This window comes from Cyclopterus lumpus, chromosome 5, assembly GCF_009769545.1.
Source record: "Cyclopterus lumpus isolate fCycLum1 chromosome 5, fCycLum1.pri, whole genome shotgun sequence".
Lineage (NCBI taxonomy): Eukaryota > Metazoa > Chordata > Actinopteri > Perciformes > Cyclopteridae > Cyclopterus > Cyclopterus lumpus.
Window position 1 is genome coordinate 6330373 of NC_046970.1, and position 18734 is coordinate 6349106.

General features: G+C 42.5%; 1 protein-coding gene and 1 non-coding gene across 3 annotated transcripts; both read right to left on the reverse strand.

The window, feature by feature from the left end:
• Positions 1–3770: 3770 nt before the first annotated feature.
• eogt (EGF domain-specific O-linked N-acetylglucosamine (GlcNAc) transferase) lies at positions 3771–18667 on the reverse strand. 2 transcript variants are annotated; one of them, XM_034533900.1, is made up of 16 exons: positions 18577–18667; positions 16936–17188; positions 16515–16615; positions 16140–16248; positions 15795–15889; positions 15613–15717; positions 13677–13783; positions 12727–12830; positions 11693–11785; positions 11091–11162; positions 10234–10320; positions 6515–6583; positions 6125–6186; positions 5826–5945; positions 5326–5428; positions 3771–5063 (listed from the first exon to the last, which is right to left on the reverse strand). In XM_034533900.1, the coding sequence occupies exons 2-16, from the start codon at positions 17137–17139 to the stop codon at positions 4917–4919; spliced, it is 1578 nt and encodes a 525-aa protein (XP_034389791.1). In that variant the 5' UTR covers positions 17140–17188; positions 18577–18667; the 3' UTR covers positions 3771–4916. The 2 variants fall into 2 exon arrangements, with proteins under 2 accessions (XP_034389791.1, XP_034389792.1); XM_034533901.1 differs by having other exon boundaries at positions 3773–5063; positions 16936–17123; positions 18577–18632.
• trnar-acg lies at positions 14149–14221 on the reverse strand. Its single transcript has one exon. It is a non-coding gene; the product is annotated as a tRNA-Arg (tRNA).
• Positions 18668–18734: the final 67 nt, after the last annotated feature.

The following is an 18734-nucleotide window of genomic DNA, read 5'->3' on the forward strand; positions in this document are numbered from 1 at the left end:
ACGGAGGCGTTAAAGTCGCCGGAGAGCCACTGATGGGAGCGATGGTATCGTGATGCAAGAGTGATAGTTGCGCTCCCGTCGCTCCTCCCGAGCAGGGATCGATTGGACATGAGAAATGCGATGCGAGCCCGTCTTCCCCATTCAGAACACGTGCAACAGCGCCCGCCCAGTTCACCAGCTCCCAAGTACACCCCCTCTTCCTCACTGATGTCATGTAGTTTACAAGTAGCATGGACCGATAAGGCGTGGGGGTCATCTTAACGAGTCGTGTTTTGTCATTGTGGAATACTTGACATGTCCGTTTTTTTAGTTTTTTTTTATTGTTTTGTTATTATATTCTATGGTTTGTATCAAATCATCTTAAAACGTATCAGGTAGAACGGATCAGGGAAACAAGCTTGCAGAAGGAGTATTTCGGGTGCACACCATGCACTGTTTAACACTGTCAGACATTTTACAAGTTTAATATCTTCCGAAGTGACGTTTTTTTTATTTATCAAATTGGTCGGAGTTTGCTTAATTGTGAAAGTGTTGACACTTCACCACTCCATTACTTGTGTATAACTTGTATGCGTTGAGTTGAGGAGGGGTCTGGTGACTGACAGCTGCTCGATGTGCGCGAGTCGATGACCCCTGCTCATCACATAATAGTCCACCTCGCCTCCACACTTCGGTCATGTTACAGATGGTGTCTGGATATCAATACTTGCCTCTGTACTCGGCTAATACACGCGGATGGTGTAAATCTACCCCCCCCCCCCCCCTCCCCTCCCCCTCCCCCTCCCCTCCCTGGCTCCCACCACCCACACACACACACACACACACACACACACACACACACACACACACACACACACACACACACACTCCCACCGCCATGTTAAACAGGATTTAATCACCGCCGCCTCTCCGTTACGCACCAGGACACAGCCTATCAATTATTCCATCCCCAGAATATTCTGGTGTGTTGATGGCGATTGATTGCTTTGCGCTGTATTTGCAGTCGTTAGGACTTGGAGGAGGTCGATGTCTGCTAACGACCCAAGGTGAGGAGTATCCGATACGTTCAGATGTCTTCCTTGTTTTCTTGTTGCCAGCACTGCTGGGCCATACGGTGAGCCCTGCGTCAGTGGAGGAATGTCATTGTTGGGAAGTTGTTTAAAGACACCCGACTTTTAACTTCCCGAGGCAAGACACATGCAATGTAACGAATTTCAAGACTGAAACATGCATGGAGCGCATGGCATTTACCTTACAGGAATCGTGTCTGGCACTGTGCTTCCCGTATGGCCATCCTGCTGTGCATGCGTATGACTTTGAACTGGGACCCTATTCGCCACTGACGTAGTTCACCAGGACTGAGGTACAAGCAGCCTTTTAGTCGCAGGATTCAGATTTACAAAAAAACATTAAACTAAAGTGAAGATCCTAGTTTCAGCACCATGGACAGGGCCAGACGCGGTGCATATGAATACAGGACGCTGGACAGCTCCAGACTGTCCTCTGCTTTTCTTTTTAGCTAATCCGTAGCTAATCCGACAAAATAAACAAAAGTAGATGAACTGTGTCTAGTGAGCGTGAAGGGGGAGAGGGACACACACACACACACACCAAAAACTTGGTAAAACATAATATATTTGTTTGCAGAGGCACGTTGTTGTGTGTACTGAACCCGTGTGTCACAATGGGGATGTGAGGCCTTTTATCTTAAAGTGAGGCAGCTAATGGATACAACAGCCCAGAGCACTTATCTCATCTATCCATCCTCAGAGGGGTCAGGTAGTATCAGAGGAAATCACATCATGTGACGTAAACACGGACTTGAAAGTGGGAGGTTGACTGCGGTGAAATCTAATTTACGTACACTTCAGGTCACAGTTGTGAAGTGTCACAGAGCCAATCCGTTCACTTTGTTTCACAGCGTGTATCCGTTTCAGAGGTTCATTTTGAAGCCTGAATGCAAATTAAAGGTTGCAGCCTCATCTCTTATAGGCAAGGGTAAAATTATAGGCTGCAGTCTTCTTGGCGTGTCATGTATCACAGGAGCAGGGTTATAGGATCTCCTCTCGGATTGTTACCCCCAATAACCATCACCAAGGGGATAAAAAAACAAAAAACAATAAGGAAATATCTGCTCACAAAACGAGGCGTATTTCTTTCTCCTAAATCGATATGCCTACATTTATCCCTCAGAGGGACGCAGTTTTCCTGGTTTTTGGGGGGACGTCATGGACAAGTGGGCACGGTAACATGACCGCGTTGTGATTGATTTGTCTAAGTTCCGCGGTGACAAATGGTTGTCTTTTCAGATTCAATTAAATGGTGCTAACGATCATGTTATTAAACGCAAAGATCAATTATCTTTAATCAATAATAACAATAAACGGAGCCAAGAAACGGCTGGCGTGGACGCAGCATAAAGTTCAGAATACAACTGCAGATGTCAGATAAACTAAAATAGGGCAACAACAGTCAGCAGCTCGTGAGACATCTCAATGAAACCAGACTCGCACACATTAAAAAAAAAAAAAAAACTTCTATTTCTAAAGTGTGAATCACGGCTCAGACGTGATAATGACTTTACTCACAGCTTCCACCTCGGCCCTTTCTTGCATTCAGCTCTGCTGTCCCGACGCGTCGGCAGCCCACTTCTTCAGGGTCTATGCATTAAGGGAGACACAGATAAGCAACTCAACATTTCTGGAGGACAACACACGATTAACCACGGCAAGACTGCGGTGGAACTCAGGGAGGTAAACTTCCAGCAGCACGAGGCGGCGCGCACGTGGGGCCCGTTCATGTGGAAGTGTGCCTGCGACACCACCAAGTGATTCCACCAACGCACGTATATACGCTGCGCCCTGGCGGCCAGTGAAGCAAGGTTCTACTGTGGTTCTACTGGTTATTCTGGTCGTACTGTGCGCACAGCGGCCGCACGCACACGAAATGAGGTGATGCGATGCGATGCGTTTCTCGCGTCTTCTCTTCCACTCGAGTGCTCCACTTTTGGATACAGGCAGGCTTTGCGCTGTAAAACAGGAGTTGGTCATCGATTCGGAGCTGCCATGAAGGTTAATGAGAAGAGACAGACATCTTTGTTCCTCTGCTTGTGACCCCCCCCCCCCCCCCCCCCCCCCCCCCCCCCCTTTCTGCATGGAGATTCTTCATTTCTTTACGAGGTCACTGTCAGTAACCTGAGCGGGGCCATAAATAGTGCCCATCCCAGACAGGCCCGGTATCTGTCAATACCCCAAAAGTTCAGACACGACATCCGCAAAAAGCAGACAGCAGCACGACTGCTGACATCAAACATTTGATATTGGAGCAAACACTTGAACACAAAGTGACTTCTTATGACCCACTGGATTTATTCTGGAATACATTATTCTCACCCTCAACACTGTTTGGAACAAGTCTGTCAGAGACAATCACACCGCGCAGGGTGACGATTGGGTCTCATGTGTGATGTTATACTGCCCCCGTGTGGCTCAGATGCGTAATTGTTCATTTAGTAGTTTTTGAGGTCATCCAGATTTATTACAGTGACAGTAAAAACTGGACTAGTGCCCTTTTGCAAAGAGCCCTCTTCCTCCTCAGACCTGGACTCACTAAAATAATGAAACCCACAGCAGAGAGCAGTCCAGTGACAGCAAGAACCGTCCTTCAGTTTTTCCCCTCTAAGGTCAGACTTCAAAAGATGATTGATTAAATTAAGATGAATTACATTTCTGATGCCAAAATACGGTGAGCACAGACCAGAAGACATCCTTCAGAATTTTTAAGAATCATTTATTTCATAATATTACACAGCTTTTAAATATGAAATCGCCCACGAGTCAAGCAAAGCCCCGACCAAAAAGTTCTGACTGAGTTCAACTCGATTTCATCGATAAATAAAACATCGCGCTCAAGGAGAGGCCAGGTAACACGAAAATTATCTGATCGCTCAAAATACTCCATGTGCATTGCTTCAGACTGCATGCAAGTTGTGCTCATTCCATTTCCACCTTTCAATAAAAAACAACATTCGAGAGTTTAGAAAAGGTCACCAGCAGCACCCTCATCATTTTACCATACTGACAATGCATCAAACCAACAAACATACACACTTTAAATAAGGAATGTTACCATTGTAAAAGAAGACAACTGTCAACTGTTAAGAAAGACACAAGAATAAAAAGATAGATTTAAAAAGTCTCCTAGATATTTCTGTGACAAAAGCAACATGATGATTTTTCATAATGTTAGTGACAAATACTTGGATGTTTCTTTTCACAGTGCTTACAATCATTGTGTTGTACAAACACTAATACTGATGTACAATAAATCACTCTTGGCAGTAGGAGTGTCTCAGTTACCGGCTGTCTATCCCTTTTTAGAGATATTTTGTTGAGCAAAACTTAAATGTATATGTCAAACTAAATGTAAAAAACTATATGCGGTAATCCAGCGCGTGAATACTGCACACAATATAAGATGCTGGATGTGCGCAGAAACTCTGGTGGGATTGTCAACAGCTCTGAGGAGGCTGGCATCAAGGTGACGCTGATGAAATGTGACAAGATGTCGCGTGTGAAGGGACGCCGTAACAGCTGCTCATTAGCTAACTTTGTCGGCGTGGAATGAAGTAGACACAGCAGCGGTAATGAAGAAACATAGGACACATCTTATCGCTCTCCAGATGCCGCGACTGCACACGCCTCGTCTTTTAACTGATTTGACACTAATAAGAGCTGGTGGAAGCTATTCAAACCCGAGCCGTCCGCCGTATTACTTTTACTCATCCAGACCTATGAAAGCAGGGAAGTGACAAATACTCTCCCAACTTAAAAAAAAATAAATGATTCTGCCAAACGGCAGGTTTGTGTTCAAATTTCTTCAGCGTCCGGATGTCTTGTGTCCCACACACAGAGACTCTAGAGTTCATCGTGAAGGGTTCGACGCTGCCATTTGGGATGGCGCGTGACGTAATCAGCTGCCTCCAGCACAAGGCGCATGAACTCCCCCACATCAAATGAGTAGTTGGTAAACTTGGGATGGTCCCCGAGGGTTGGATGGTGACCCTGAGGGAGGTGATAAGAGAAACGTGTGTACATTAAATGGACACAGGTGAAAATCCTTCAAATGTGTGTGTTTGTGTTGTTGTCCTTGCAATTAGGTGACAAGGGATATAACACACATGAGAAAGGAAGTCTGTGTGTTGGTTTTACAATGCCTCCAATTGCCCATAATGAAATGAGTGCATAAGAGTGTGAAGATAGGTGAGATCAATGGAGAAGGCTCAGGTGCCTGAGAGCTAATGGCTGCTAAGGGAGTTTCCCCTACCTTGTCCTGTGGGTGCACTTTGTCCATTTTCTTCCAAGTCAAGTATCGAATGCCCCGTAGCCGAGCCAAGTCTCGATAGCAGCTCTCATCCTGACAATTATATCTGGGAGGGACAGACGCACATACTTTATCTTTTGCTCTCCTCGGTCTGCCTCACTCTCACTCCGTCGTGCTCAATCTTCCTTTTTCTATCACTCTCTTTCTCTCTCTCTCTTGCTGTATGCACACTGTGGTTCTCTCTCTGTCACTCACCAAAAGTGCACATATAATACTCACACACATGCTCATTCTCTCCCCCCCACACACACACACACAAACACACACACACCAAAAAGCTCTTCTACCCAGGGTAGCCAAGTGTGATGAATGCCTGGTTAATTAGACAGTATAAGTCATACACCAAGTGTCTGAGGGCCATCGCTCTCCCTGCTCCCCTCTCTGCTGTTCACTGTCTTTCACTTAAACACGCACCTCACAGGCAGACGATAAATGTCACTCACAGCTCAAAGATTACAGCCCAGTCCGGGAGGAAGAGGAGGTGTGTGAGACCCGCCCCGTGCATCCCGATGAAGATGTCAGAGTTGCTGGTGATCCTCAACTGCACCAGGAAGGGGACATCCCTGAAAGACAGTCAGGGAGTCACACATCAATCATCTTTGTTGTGTAAACACCCTTGCTATTACAACATCTAAAAAGCTTACCATTGACATATTCATGTACAGCACTGTTACATTGCTGACCAATGCTAAGCAGCACTGAATACCTCCTGTAGTACTGTGACAGGCACTCGTTAACTTACTTGTATTTGTAGTCCACCACGTTGACCTCCAGTAGAGGCACAGTCTTGAGGGCATTTACCAGCTGTAACAACAACAGAGGGACGTGTTCTTTGATCAATGAGAGAGCAAACAAATATAGGCAGTCACCATATAAATCACAAGCCTTTGTTACTCTTACTTTTTATAGCAAATACGATTTTAAATAGGCACTTAACAGATGTGGGCAGTAAATCAATAGTGGAAAGGAGGGGCTGAGGGCGTGAGAGTTGTGCAGAGAGAAAAAAAGAGACAAAGAGAGAGAAAGTACAAGACAGAGCAGGGAGAAAAAGGAGAACAGGACGGAGGAAAAAAGAGCAAGTGCAGAAAAGTTAGGCGACGGAAAGGTGGAGGGAGGGCGGTGCGTCACTCACCTCCACTTGGTTTAATATCCGTCTGTATTCTGTGCTGCGTGCCAGCAGGGTGACACGAACACGCCCCTCCTGAAAACAGCAATGTGCCCAATAATCAATCAGCCAAGGACAGAAAAGATAGGCGGCTGGCAAAAGCCTCGATTTAAAATGTGTCTTTTGTCCAGCACAGAGGAGAAGACACGTTAGATACAATCTCATTACAAAGTATCAAAATGGAACCAGAGGTTTTCTTTTCTGATGTGCTCTTATTAGTTTATACAGTGTGTAGATGTAATATATTCTTCTACTGCCACCTTGTGTTCTGCAAGAGAATGAGACAACATGTATACCATATGGGAATAAACAATAATGATCATAACTTCATTTAAGTAATGACACCAACACTGACTTGCAACCTATTCAATCCGTTGTACACAATAAAGCAGCCAGACTACAACACCTCACTTTAGCCAGTGGACATATTTGTATTCAATACAGACCTCATTTATTCTCTTCTACTCAAATATTATTAAAAGTACTGAACATTCTGACAAAGAGCAGGACTGAGCAAGTTATGACAAGGGGTAGGTGGGAGGAGAGGGGCGGCGGAGGCGGGTGAATGGGACACAATGGAGGAGAGCAGCAGTGTGAGTCTCTGGCGGTGCCATTAATCTAGGGATGAAAGGAGGAGGGTCCAGGCAGAGAGGACCTCTCATTCAGTCGCAGGCCTGCTATCGCCAGCAGCCCCATGTCTCGCCGGAAAGCCTCTTAGCATATCTCTAGTGAAGGCCGTGAATACCCAATGAGCTGCTCTACAGGAAGGAAGAAGTTATTGGTCGTCGCTGGTCATAAAGATACATTCAAGTGCTTCAAACCTGGGATCATAACACCTGTGAAAAGTGCCGAAGAGTTATAGCTGTAGGATGAATGAGGAGGTGGCTGCGGCAATATTCAAGTGAGGACATCCATCTTTCAGAAACTAGAAGGCTCCATACAGTCAGTGAGGAGCTCTTTCCCTGAGTTTATCGTAGTAATGAAATTGCAGTGAGTCGTAGTGACTTCACTGGGTTCACGCACCGTTGCTCATTCGGCTCGTCAACATGAAATGTACTTTAAGAGGCTGATCTTTGCATAAAAACTGTAAGCAAAGATACAAATATTCTGAAATCATAGAGAGGTTGGAGCATTACACCAGTACCATATGTTAATTCTGTTGAAACAGCAGGGATTGGAAACTGATTACAGACCATTAAAATGGCTGATGGAACAGAATGTCTTTTTTAAAATATGTTCACTGTAAAGCTCTTCACTGCTTCGTTTAATTCCCAAAATATTACTAAGGTGTAAAATGTCTTAACAGCTCAACTCAACTGATTATATATTGGCCATTTTAAAAAAAGGTACAAAGAGATCACTCTTCCTCGCACCAAACTTTTCCCTCTAGTGTGTTAGACCCCTCCATATCTTGTCAACTGCAAGGCTTTAAATCACAATGTATTTCGATTTAGGAGAAATATTGCTACATTCACAAAGTAGGAAACAGAGATAAAAGTTAGTTATATTCAACAGTGACAGTGGTGGAAAGGATCATACATGTGTTGCCACACACAGTTATTTAAACGTGCTCAGGACTTGTAACTTGAGATCTTTCACAGAAAACAACTTACAGCCTCGCAGACAACATTCTGTTCTTAGCCAGTTGCTCCTTTCACTCGTGTTATTTCGGTCCAGGTGTCTGCTGATCTGGTGCTTTGGTTTTGGTGCTTTTACTGAACATGTTGGGTGTCATGTGACATGGAATTTATCAGGATGGACAAAAACAAAGTGTTCCCTGACCGGGAATCGAACCCGGGCCGCGGCGGTGAGAGCGCCGAATCCTAACCACTAGACCACCAGGGACCTGGAGTGATTCTGGTACTCAAACCGTGTGATTATTATATGAAAATGAATATCCGATTGACAGGGTTTTGAATTCTCCACTTGAAAGTCAAAAATGCAAGCTGAGCTTTTGCATTTGACTTAGACCGGCCTTTTTAAACAAATGACATACAAATAACATGAAAATTGCATTTTGGATAATTGCAAAATTCACCTTCTGTGAAATCTGTGAGGTCAGTTGTTCATCAAAGCCAGTAGAGGGATATACCATTCACTTTGCTAAAAAAAAAGACACTATTAACAATACTAACTAATACTAATATGAGCCATGTCTGCCAACAATATGGGCTTTTCTTACTAGGGATAACTTTAAAATAACAGTGGTCTGGTTGCAGATTAGGGCTTGTCTATATGCTCTCTTTGGGTTTGTTCTTATCTGACTGATTGATGGCTGACACACAGAAATGTTGTTACTTTCACTGTAAGTATTGCCCTTACTATTGTTTTGTGATCGACAAACAGAACGATGATTGTGCTGAATGAATGCTTTATTTAAAAGTGACTGTAATCCATCAAAATGTGGCAGGAAGTAGCTTGTGATCTGCTGAGGGCTGAGAGAATTGCAAGTAGGCTGACATGCATGTATTTAGTCGTTTTGCCATGAAGACATGTATTTATCCATGGCGCCACGGCGGTGAGAGCCCCAGATCCGTAACACGAGAGCACCAGAGAACTGAGTTACTAAAACAACAAGCCTTCTGTGTGAAACAACATAAAACTATGGTTGTTCATGGATAAACACGTGAACTAGAACCCGACTAATGGTTTTACAAGTTAAAGCTAATTGACCAGAAAGCACACACTTTATGTTACTGCAGACAATTTCCCAGTCCTATGATTTCTTCCCTTCCAGGCATCCAGTGGTTTCCACCCAAAACAGCAGGCTGTGACAATCAACTTGCAGAGACTTGAAGCTTTAGATCACAGTGAACCACTCACAGTCTTGTATTTGTCAGTCGGCTATGAGACGGAGTGGACGGCTCTGTGCTCCCTGCACAGCCCTCTGTATCACCAGCCTTTTCTTTTCAGTGAAGAGCTTTGAAAGAAGGTGTATGCCCGTGGATGTAACATCGTCAAATGAACATCAATCTGCCCTTCAGATTGTTTACCGGCATGTTAAATAAAGTTCGGTCTTTTGTTTTTTGTTGGTTGGTATGTAGAATTCTGACTTAATGGTGCCAAGTGAAAGGTTATCACCAAAATCATCACAGATCATTTTCAGCTACCATGTAAATCCATACAAATTTCCATGGCAATAGGTTGCTGACATATCTCTCTCAACAAAGAGGACCATCGTCATCCTAAGGCCTAATTTATTCATCTATTACTCCCAGTCAGACTGGTGCTAGAAATCACGACAGCATTTCCAAGGCAGAGGGAGACACCTTGAGATCTTTAACAATTTAACATAATCACATTCAGGTCAGATTGAATGAGCTGTGTTTTTCTTTTCTTTTCTAACGCTGCTGTTCCCCTTAGTGTTGGTTAGTATAGGTCTGATGTCTAAATTGATAAAGAAAGAATAAACTGAACCAGGATAAATGGTGAAGATTAGCTGAGATGGGAAAGCCTGTGGAAAGCCTTCTTTATGAAAGCTGTGAAAACGTACCCCCGTGCTCTCTATATATACACCAGCAGCTGTTAACAGATGAATGATCACTGTCAGACAATGTAACCTTCACTAAGATAATATTTGTTCCTACCTTTACTATTGTGTTGGATTATTAATGTGTTCATGAAACTGGGTCCATCCCATGTATACAAACAAGACAAAACTGATTCCGAAAAGAGGTCTTTCCTACCTTTGGCTCATCTCGCGGGATGTTCAGTCGATGAAGGACATGCTGGGAGAACGCCCGGAACATCCCTTCACTGTAGCAGTGCGAGATCTGCCATCAACACACCACAGAAAGTGTCAAATTCACCCACATATGCGATTTAGTTTTCATCCATCCCTTCAATTCAAAATAATGTATTCACATTATGACTTTGGTTGTATATAGTCATGGAAAAAGATGATCAATGTTTGCATTTTTTGGAAAATTGACTCTCTGGTTTGAAATGAATTGAATCAGGCTACACTGCTGCATTTCACCGGGTTGAGATGAAAAACATGTAACACGCTTGGGCTCTGACAATTGTACACATATTTCTAACCCCCCTGCGATTAATATCATATGAGCCTATGCATACGTCAAGTCCAAGACTCCCACACATACACTGCTGCACTGCACCGGTAAATGCGAGCACATGAATGTAAACATGCCATGTGCTGCTGCAATAGCAATCAAAAGCACCAGCTTGAGGCTGAGCTATCAATATTTCACACCCCAAGGCTGCAACCACAGGACAACACATATTTACATGGTGCCATCTTTATAGTAATCTCCTTGGAATTATCATTTAAATGGTGTAAGCACTTGCTGAGCTTTTGAATGCATCACATACATATTTGCATGTTTGAGATTAAACTGGATATCACTCTGCATTTGGGAAAGACCAATAAATAAATAAATTCTAAAAGGTCTATTACAAAATATGAGATAAAAACATAGTTAAAAGTAAAATACATGTAAAGCGTGCACGCACGCACGCACGCACGCACACACGCACACACACACGCACACACACACACCAATACATAAAAAGGTAAACTTACAAGAGGCGTGTTGTAAAAGAGGCCATATCTCATTCTCGGGAGGAGGGAGAAGAAGGCATCTTTAAAACACACCTGTGGACAGGAGTGAACTGTGAGCATACGGCATGGCACAGAAATCTGTTTGTAATTATGTCACGCAAAAGTAAAAAAATATAAAATATTGTAACGGGTGAACATGGACAATGAGGCAATATACAATATATAAAGTATCGTTGTTACCTGGTTCGATGGCACATCATATTTTGTTGGATTATATATGGATGGAATTTGACTGTCTGTAGGAGGCTGTTATCAGTTCAGCCATGGTTGGCCATACTAACTTCACATTTTTTTACATGTATATTTCATCAAGACCTTTGTTGCTGCTTGTGGATTCACAAAACACAATATTTCCTGTATGCCAGATTTTTCTTGTAAACAACCAACCCAGGCCCAGGGGTCTGTGTCAACACTCTCAAGGCTATAAATAGCTTTCATAGACGAAGACTACCAACCAATTTGGGTGCTTATTACTAAACAACTATACTTGAGTAAGTGATGAGATCAAGACCTTTATAAAAAAGGAGCGTACAATGACCACACAGAAGTGACCATACACCTACTCTTTTCGAGTCGTAGGTCTTTAAGTGGATGATGTCATCTTCGGAGAAGGCCCTCCATGTTTCACCGAACAGATCACCATAACCGTAAAAACTCTGGGAAAAGACATAAAAAAGAAAGAAACTAATGTTAATCAAATTAATGTTACCTCTGAAATGAAAAACAAACCAATAAAATTAGAATCAACTACAGCCTTAAGCGTTGCCAGGGTCTGTCGTCTGTTTTCAAACTCTGCATGTTGTGTTTCTCTGAAGCTGCGGTTTTATACAAAATATGTTATCACACTATTATGTGACAGCCTGCCACTGTTTGGATGAAAGTGCACAGTGTGTGCTGAAAGGTCACTGCTTCCCTTCTCCCTGTCAGCTTTCTCTCTTTCCATGTTCCTTTTTCCCTCTGTGCACAGTTCGGGGGAACAATGGGCCGGATGAGGCGGCCTGTAAAGCATTCTGTTATTCAAACTGATGTTTCCCCTTGATGTCTACATCGGGCACATATGCCACTGACTTGTTAAACAAAAACTGTGACTGAAGTTTACTGCAGACAAAATACTGTTTGGCTTTCCCGCTGGGTTATAAAACTCAAATCCAATCTCACTTTTTCAGACCCTTTCTTTTCCGTCTGTCTTGGACACAAAGCTCTTTGACTCTCGTCAATCGTATGACTCTGTGTTTTCATGTTACTCTAAACAAAAACATCAGAGAAGGTCTTTTTCAGAGGGAGAAAAGCTCAAATACACGCCTGCATCTGACAAAATAATCTTAATAAAAATGAGCTCATGCATCAGCATTTCGAGGTCTTGAGTTGTGTCTTTGTGACCCCAACAGATCCAATGTGTGACTCTTTATGTATTTCTTATGTTGCTAAAAGAGGGCGTCACCAATTCACTAGAGGCAGCAAGACAAATGCAACTTCCTGCCTTGTATTTTGATAGCGTACAGTATGTGCTGGTTTACCTTAAATAGAAACAACAGATTAAGAAATATCTAGGTTACACCCTCCATTGAATCTGTAATCGGAGACATTGGGTACTCACCGTGTCCCACATGATGATGTTGATATCTGAGCTGAAGGAGTTGTTTATGTGCTGGGAAATGTAGAGGTTGACAAAGTCACAGAAATGGTGGTACATGTTCACCCCTGTGACGAAAACACACAAGTATTACTTTAGTGAACGTCAGTTTGTTTTCTGGTAACTAAAAGAAAAATACTCTAGCTCTCAATACATTACTGTCCAACAAGGTTTTTTGAAAGGTGGAACCCTTGCTATCCCACATTGTACATAAGAGCATGTGTATTCTTTCTTTCACAAAGATACAATGGGAGTAAAGAATGTAGCTACTTGTCTAGGTTGCAGGACTGTAAATTAAAGGGGGGGGAAACGGATCACAAAGCTCACGGTTCGGATCATTAGCCGAATCGGCTTCACTGATTGGATCAGCACAAAATAAAAAAGTGTATCTTTTAGAGATCCCTGATCATACTTTGACGATCCATATTGGCAGCTACAGATCCTTTTGGTTACTTTGTTTTGTTATAGCAGCCGGTCTACAAGGCTCCAGACTTTCTTTTTGTTATAGTCATTTATAGTGGATTTAAAAAAGTAGTGTTGGGTAATAATTCATCTCTATTTCATATCAGGGATCAACAAATAGAATGCTTAAATGTGGATTCCCTGATTGCATATTTTTTTACTGAATATCGGTCGATAACTTTATTTGTGATGGTTAAACTGTGGAATTAATCTGCGGTTTACGTGCGTACCGAACCGTGAGGGGAAGATCCAGACGGAACAACAATGATCCGTTATACCACTAACTTCAACATACCTTGCAACCATATGTTAAAGTGCAGGTAAATACAGGTGTATTCAGACAGTCAGTATGAGAAAAATACGTTTTTGTATTAACGAAACATGTTTTAGTAGAAACCCCAAAATACAAGAATAAGCATGAAAGTCATGTCATGTAAATGTTTATTACCTACCAGCATCCAGTTTCATGAAAACAGAGGGCTTTTCAATGACAACATCACAGTGTCCATCCTGTATGGGATGAAAGTCCAGCTCTGTGTATGTCTGCAGCTCAGCATACCTACAAAACAAAAGCTTGTTTAAAGGCTAAAGCCTGGCCCAGCATACTGCAAAATAAATTGATTCATAAGTTTGGACACAGTATGCCGCATATGGTCTTCATCCGTAGTATTTAGTAGGCAGTTTGGAAAACAGCCAATGACAAACCATAGACTGTATATAAGTGGACGTAGTCATCGTGACCCGTTGGTTTGTGGACTGCCGTCTTTATTCTGTGTAATACCATCTTATTTTATTTTGTGTTTTCATTATTTTAAAATTGTTTGACCTGTCATTGAATGATCCGAGTCATGTGATTCATTGTAATGAGAGATTATGAACAGTTCAATATTACGTGTACATTACGAGCAGCTGGAAAACATTTAACGAGCCAGCCAGGAGTCGAACCTAGAATCTTCTGATCCGTAGTCAGACGCGTTATCCATTGCGCCACTGGCCCGCTTGACCCCCTCTATGCCTGAGAGAGAAAAAAGAATGGAGCAGACTCCACCCCCACATTCTTGACTGCCCCTGTCTCCCCCTTCAGGGCTGCTTTGAGCAGGAGCAATGTGTTTTCCAACAGCTGAAGCAATGTGAGCTTAACAACATCAGAGAGATGGTGTGTAAAAGTAGAGAACTAAGCTGATTTTTTAAAATACATCACGTGTATGTTGAGAATAAGGAGTTACATTGTATTTATGTCAGTGAGGTGAGGAGGCCAGACGTCATTAGTTCTGTTTAACAAAACAAAGTCACTTCTCTCACTATGCCATTGAGCTTTTGAAATTACAATGGGTGCTAGTTTCTTCAGTTCATTCAATCATCAAGTCTCTAAGGCAGTGAAATGGGGGAGGCTACTCCTCCTACTGGGATCTCACCACATGCCTTTGTGTCTGATTTAACAGATGTTTATCAACACTGTCCTCCCTGCGAGGTAGTCGGAGCTGGCCTGACTCAGAGTGCACACACATACTATAACTACTAATTCCCAGGCAGGACATTAACTGCCTCTAAGATGTACAGAACAGTAATACCTAAAGAGGGTTGTTCAGCAAAATGCTGACGATACAGTGCACAGAGCACCAGCTATTGGCAGTCTGTGTTACTATGTTCAAAAAGTCGAATACATAAATAAATGAATCCAGAAATGAACAAACACAGATATAGAAAAAACTGTTTTTTTTTTAAAAATACATAAATAAATGCATACAAAACATAAATACAAGTTGATGATTAAACAGGACATCAATAAATAAAAGTTTTTTCCTACATTTCCTATTTATTTATGTATGTGTCTATAACTAATGAGGTAGGAGATCCTAACCTCTGTAGATACCTGGTGAATGTGTGCGATGCCAACGGTAACCAGTGTACATTCCGTTTAATATCTTTAGACATCATTATTTTCTATAACTGATTATAGCATGTTCATGTCAATGACAATTCTGTCTGATTGAGGGACATTTTTGCTGTTATTTTTGCTGTTATTTTATGCGTGTTTTCTTTCTCTCCGAGGGACAGGCTAGGGGTTAACACAAAAATGTATGAATAGGTGAACAAATTAAGAGATAATATAGATATATTATATCTATTTCCGCTCTTTTTTGTATTTTGTATTTCTGTATTTCTTATTCATACGATACATCATTTTATATCTATATATCATCAAGTCCCTGGTATCTCCTGGTTTGGATTTGGCGCACTCACTGCTGGGGCCTGGGTTCAAGTCTCGGTGAGGGAACATGCTTTGAGCCTCTTTTCATGACTATGAACCCATGTTTCTTTAGATTTCCAAGAGCTCATACCAACGTCATTGAGTAACTGAGTGTGTGAATGAGTGTCCTGCCTCACCAAGATTGCAAGGGGCTCTTGTGCTCTCCCTCGGCAGCAAGTGATCGCTTGTTCAGTCTGCAGCAACCACCAATCTCACCGGTCTGAATGAAGTCCTCTTTGTATCTGCAACATAAACATGGATTGAGTTCATGTCCGCGTCATGTTTTTTTCATATACATGTCAATTTCAAATATACTGACCTCTCATGACCTCTGCGCGGCTTTCGGAGGTCCAGGTAAAGGTTAGTTGCCTTACAGAAGCGAGTGTGGCTACTACATCTTAATGATGAGTCCCCCTAGAAAAATATTAGGAGTAAAAAATATTTAGCATTAAAGATACTATATGATATTATGATATTAACTCTGGACCTTAGAGATTGGGAAAGTGGTCACTGTGCTATACTTCCTCGACATTACTGCTTTTAAACCACTAATTATGTGCAGGTCTATTGTCTGTGGATTCTTTTGTTGAACACTGTGTCTGCCTGTTGTGTCTTCCTGTTGACTCGGTAGGCCCGTGGGAACTAAGGAAATGAGCAGACTTACTGGCTTGCTGGCCGTGCAGAGTGTTTTGAGCTCAGAGAGGCGCTCCTTGACGTAGCCAAAGTCTGCCTGCTTCCAGAAAAGCTCCTGGGCCGCCTCCAGAGAACGGGCCCTGACAGATCAAAGATTTAGGCAGATCAGCAATAATGCATGCAATGCTTAATTACACTTTTACTTTGCAAAAACAATGGAGACTGTGGTTCAGTAAATTCAATATGAATAAAAGATTACTATTATTTGTTAAACTTAAGATTGCTGAACACCTGACGCATCCTGAATGGCTGTAAGGAAAATGTGGAAAGTAAATTATGCAGCATGCATTATCTAAGAAGGACAAAGTAAGAACATAAAGTGTGGATATGATGTTAAGAACAGTACCATCCAGAGTCAGCTTTAGTACAGACTGGATAGCTAAAGCGCTTCCCTGGATCACAGTCCTTCTCGTAGCCCCAACAGGCAGGCAGATCCTGCAGTGCATCCTGTTGTTAAATACAACGTTATGAAGTGTGAATATACATGTGTAAGTATCTCAAACATGCATTTCTCTATAACCCTTCATACTTCAATTGCAATTGCTACTGTAAAGAAAACCCCAGAGTAAACCCTATTTAGATGACTGCTCTAAATAATAGTAATTTTTGTTTCATGCTGTTATGAGTCACGATCTAAAGGCACACTTGGCAGTCATCTGGCCTTTTGAGTGATTTTCCTCACGGTACAGGAACGCTAACTAACATGTTACGACTACACTGAGAAAAAGTTTGAACGGTGAAAAAGTTTGACAGAGTGCATATCTTACTTTAAAAGGGCAGAGTGGGTCCAGGCGGCATTGCTTGGCGAGCCTCTTGTTGTTGTAGAGGAAGTAGGGTACGTGCTCTGGCGGCAGAGAGATCCCGCTGTGGTTGAGCAGCGGCGCTGGCGGTTTGCGGTGGAGGTTCTCAGCCTTCTCGGTGGCGACCACAGTGAAAGAAGAAATGATGCCCAGCGCTACCAAGAGCAGCATAGTCAGAATGACACAAACATGGGAAATAGCTGCCTCTCTTCACAGCACTCTGAGGAGTAAAACAATTACAAAAAAAAAAAAAGAGGAGGAGAGACAGAGACACAGACTCAGACTTGCACTCTGTAATCTTGGTTGAAAGCCCAACACCAGTTTACAAGCATGTGGCCACAAGCGAGCTGCAGGGCATCGGAGCGCCTCATGATGAAAAAGGTCCTGTTGCAGGATGTGTTACTGACCTTTTTCCCCGACTGTTGTCTGAGCAATCATGAGTGAGACTGAGGGAACAAATGAAAAACTGCTGGCTGGTAACAATGTGACCTGTGCAGTTCCAGGTGGCCAATAAAGTATGATTATGTATCCATGACCCGTGCAATGCAAAGTCTCCAGTCTGCATGAGCTTAAACAGCCCAACGCCAGTTACATTTTTAAATATTACAGTGACTACTGTTATTGCAGTTACCACACTCTATGCGCTTTATAACAATGGCTCCCGCATCTATGCACATCTAAAAAAGGAGCTGAGGAGGACTGGCGTTGCTGTATATAACTTTAAAACAAGTATAACACATGTCTAAACAGTGGGTTTAGACAGGTAATGCGTTATAATAATTACACATGTTTTCAAGGAGTTACTTGTAATTATTGCTTACTTATAACGGGATGTCTGAAACAGCGGCTCTGTGAGATACTTCAGGAGTAAATGCCACATGTAAACACCGTGAAAGCACGAGGCTGCCTCCTTATCTCAGGTGTAAGACTGTATGTCGAGTTTATCTAAAAGCCCTCGTCAAACTAGTTATATATATATATATATATATATATATATATATATATATATATATATATATATATATATATATATATATATATATATATATATTATATATGTGTGTGTTTTGGACTATATATATATATATATATATATATATATACACATGGTTATTTTCTCCCTTTTTTGTTGTCGTCCGACGGCTCTCAGAAGCAAACATGCTGCTATCAAACTTTAAGCTAGCGTCAATTAACGTCCGTCAACTCGTCTTTAATAAGATGACGTGACCGTTGCTACCCGTCAGCGCGAGGCTGCGACTTGATGGCCACGTGAGATAACAGTTACATCTCAAGACGCGCGCGGATAATAATCCATTACTTACTCTTTTGTTTCCTTTCTCAGGGGGGTTAAAATATGCTCATACTTTATTGGAGGCTAATGTCTGAAATGTGTACGTGGTGGCTAACATGTCACGTAGTTCTTGACAAAGCCCAAAACCCCTTCACGTTGATTCAAGCTGTGTTACCGATTTTGGGCTGCAAAAGAACGGAGCAGGGGTCAATATATTTAACGTTTCCTCGGTATAAAAGCGTGTGACGGGTACGTATCTCACGACCAGTGGTCCTCTGAATTTGGTTCGCTTCAGTTCCGAGTGAAAGGAGGTTTACCTGAACTCATCGCCTGCAATTCTCCAGACTGAAGCGAGGATGTTGCCGGTGGTCGCCATAACACCGGAAACCTGGTGGCGGGTTGTAATACACAGCCGCGGCCGCAGAGTGGCGCTGCGTACCACACTTTGTCTTGAGAATGCTCTTCAACATAAATG

What these genes read in the sequence shown, in the direction of transcription:
- eogt (XM_034533900.1), bottom strand. Translation starts at nt 17,139, where the DNA reads ATGCTGCTCTTGGTAGCGCTGGGCATCATTTCTTCTTTCACTGTGGTC. An exon ending in CCGCGCAGAGGTCATGAGAG is followed by an intron (nt 15,718 to 15,794) that starts GTCAGTATATTT and finishes TTTATGTTGCAG; the next exon opens with ATACAAAGAGGACTTCATTC. An exon ending in GGATATTAAACCAAGTGGAG is followed by an intron (nt 6,187 to 6,514) that starts GTGAGTGACGCA and finishes TTGTTGTTACAG; the next exon opens with CTGGTAAATGCCCTCAAGAC.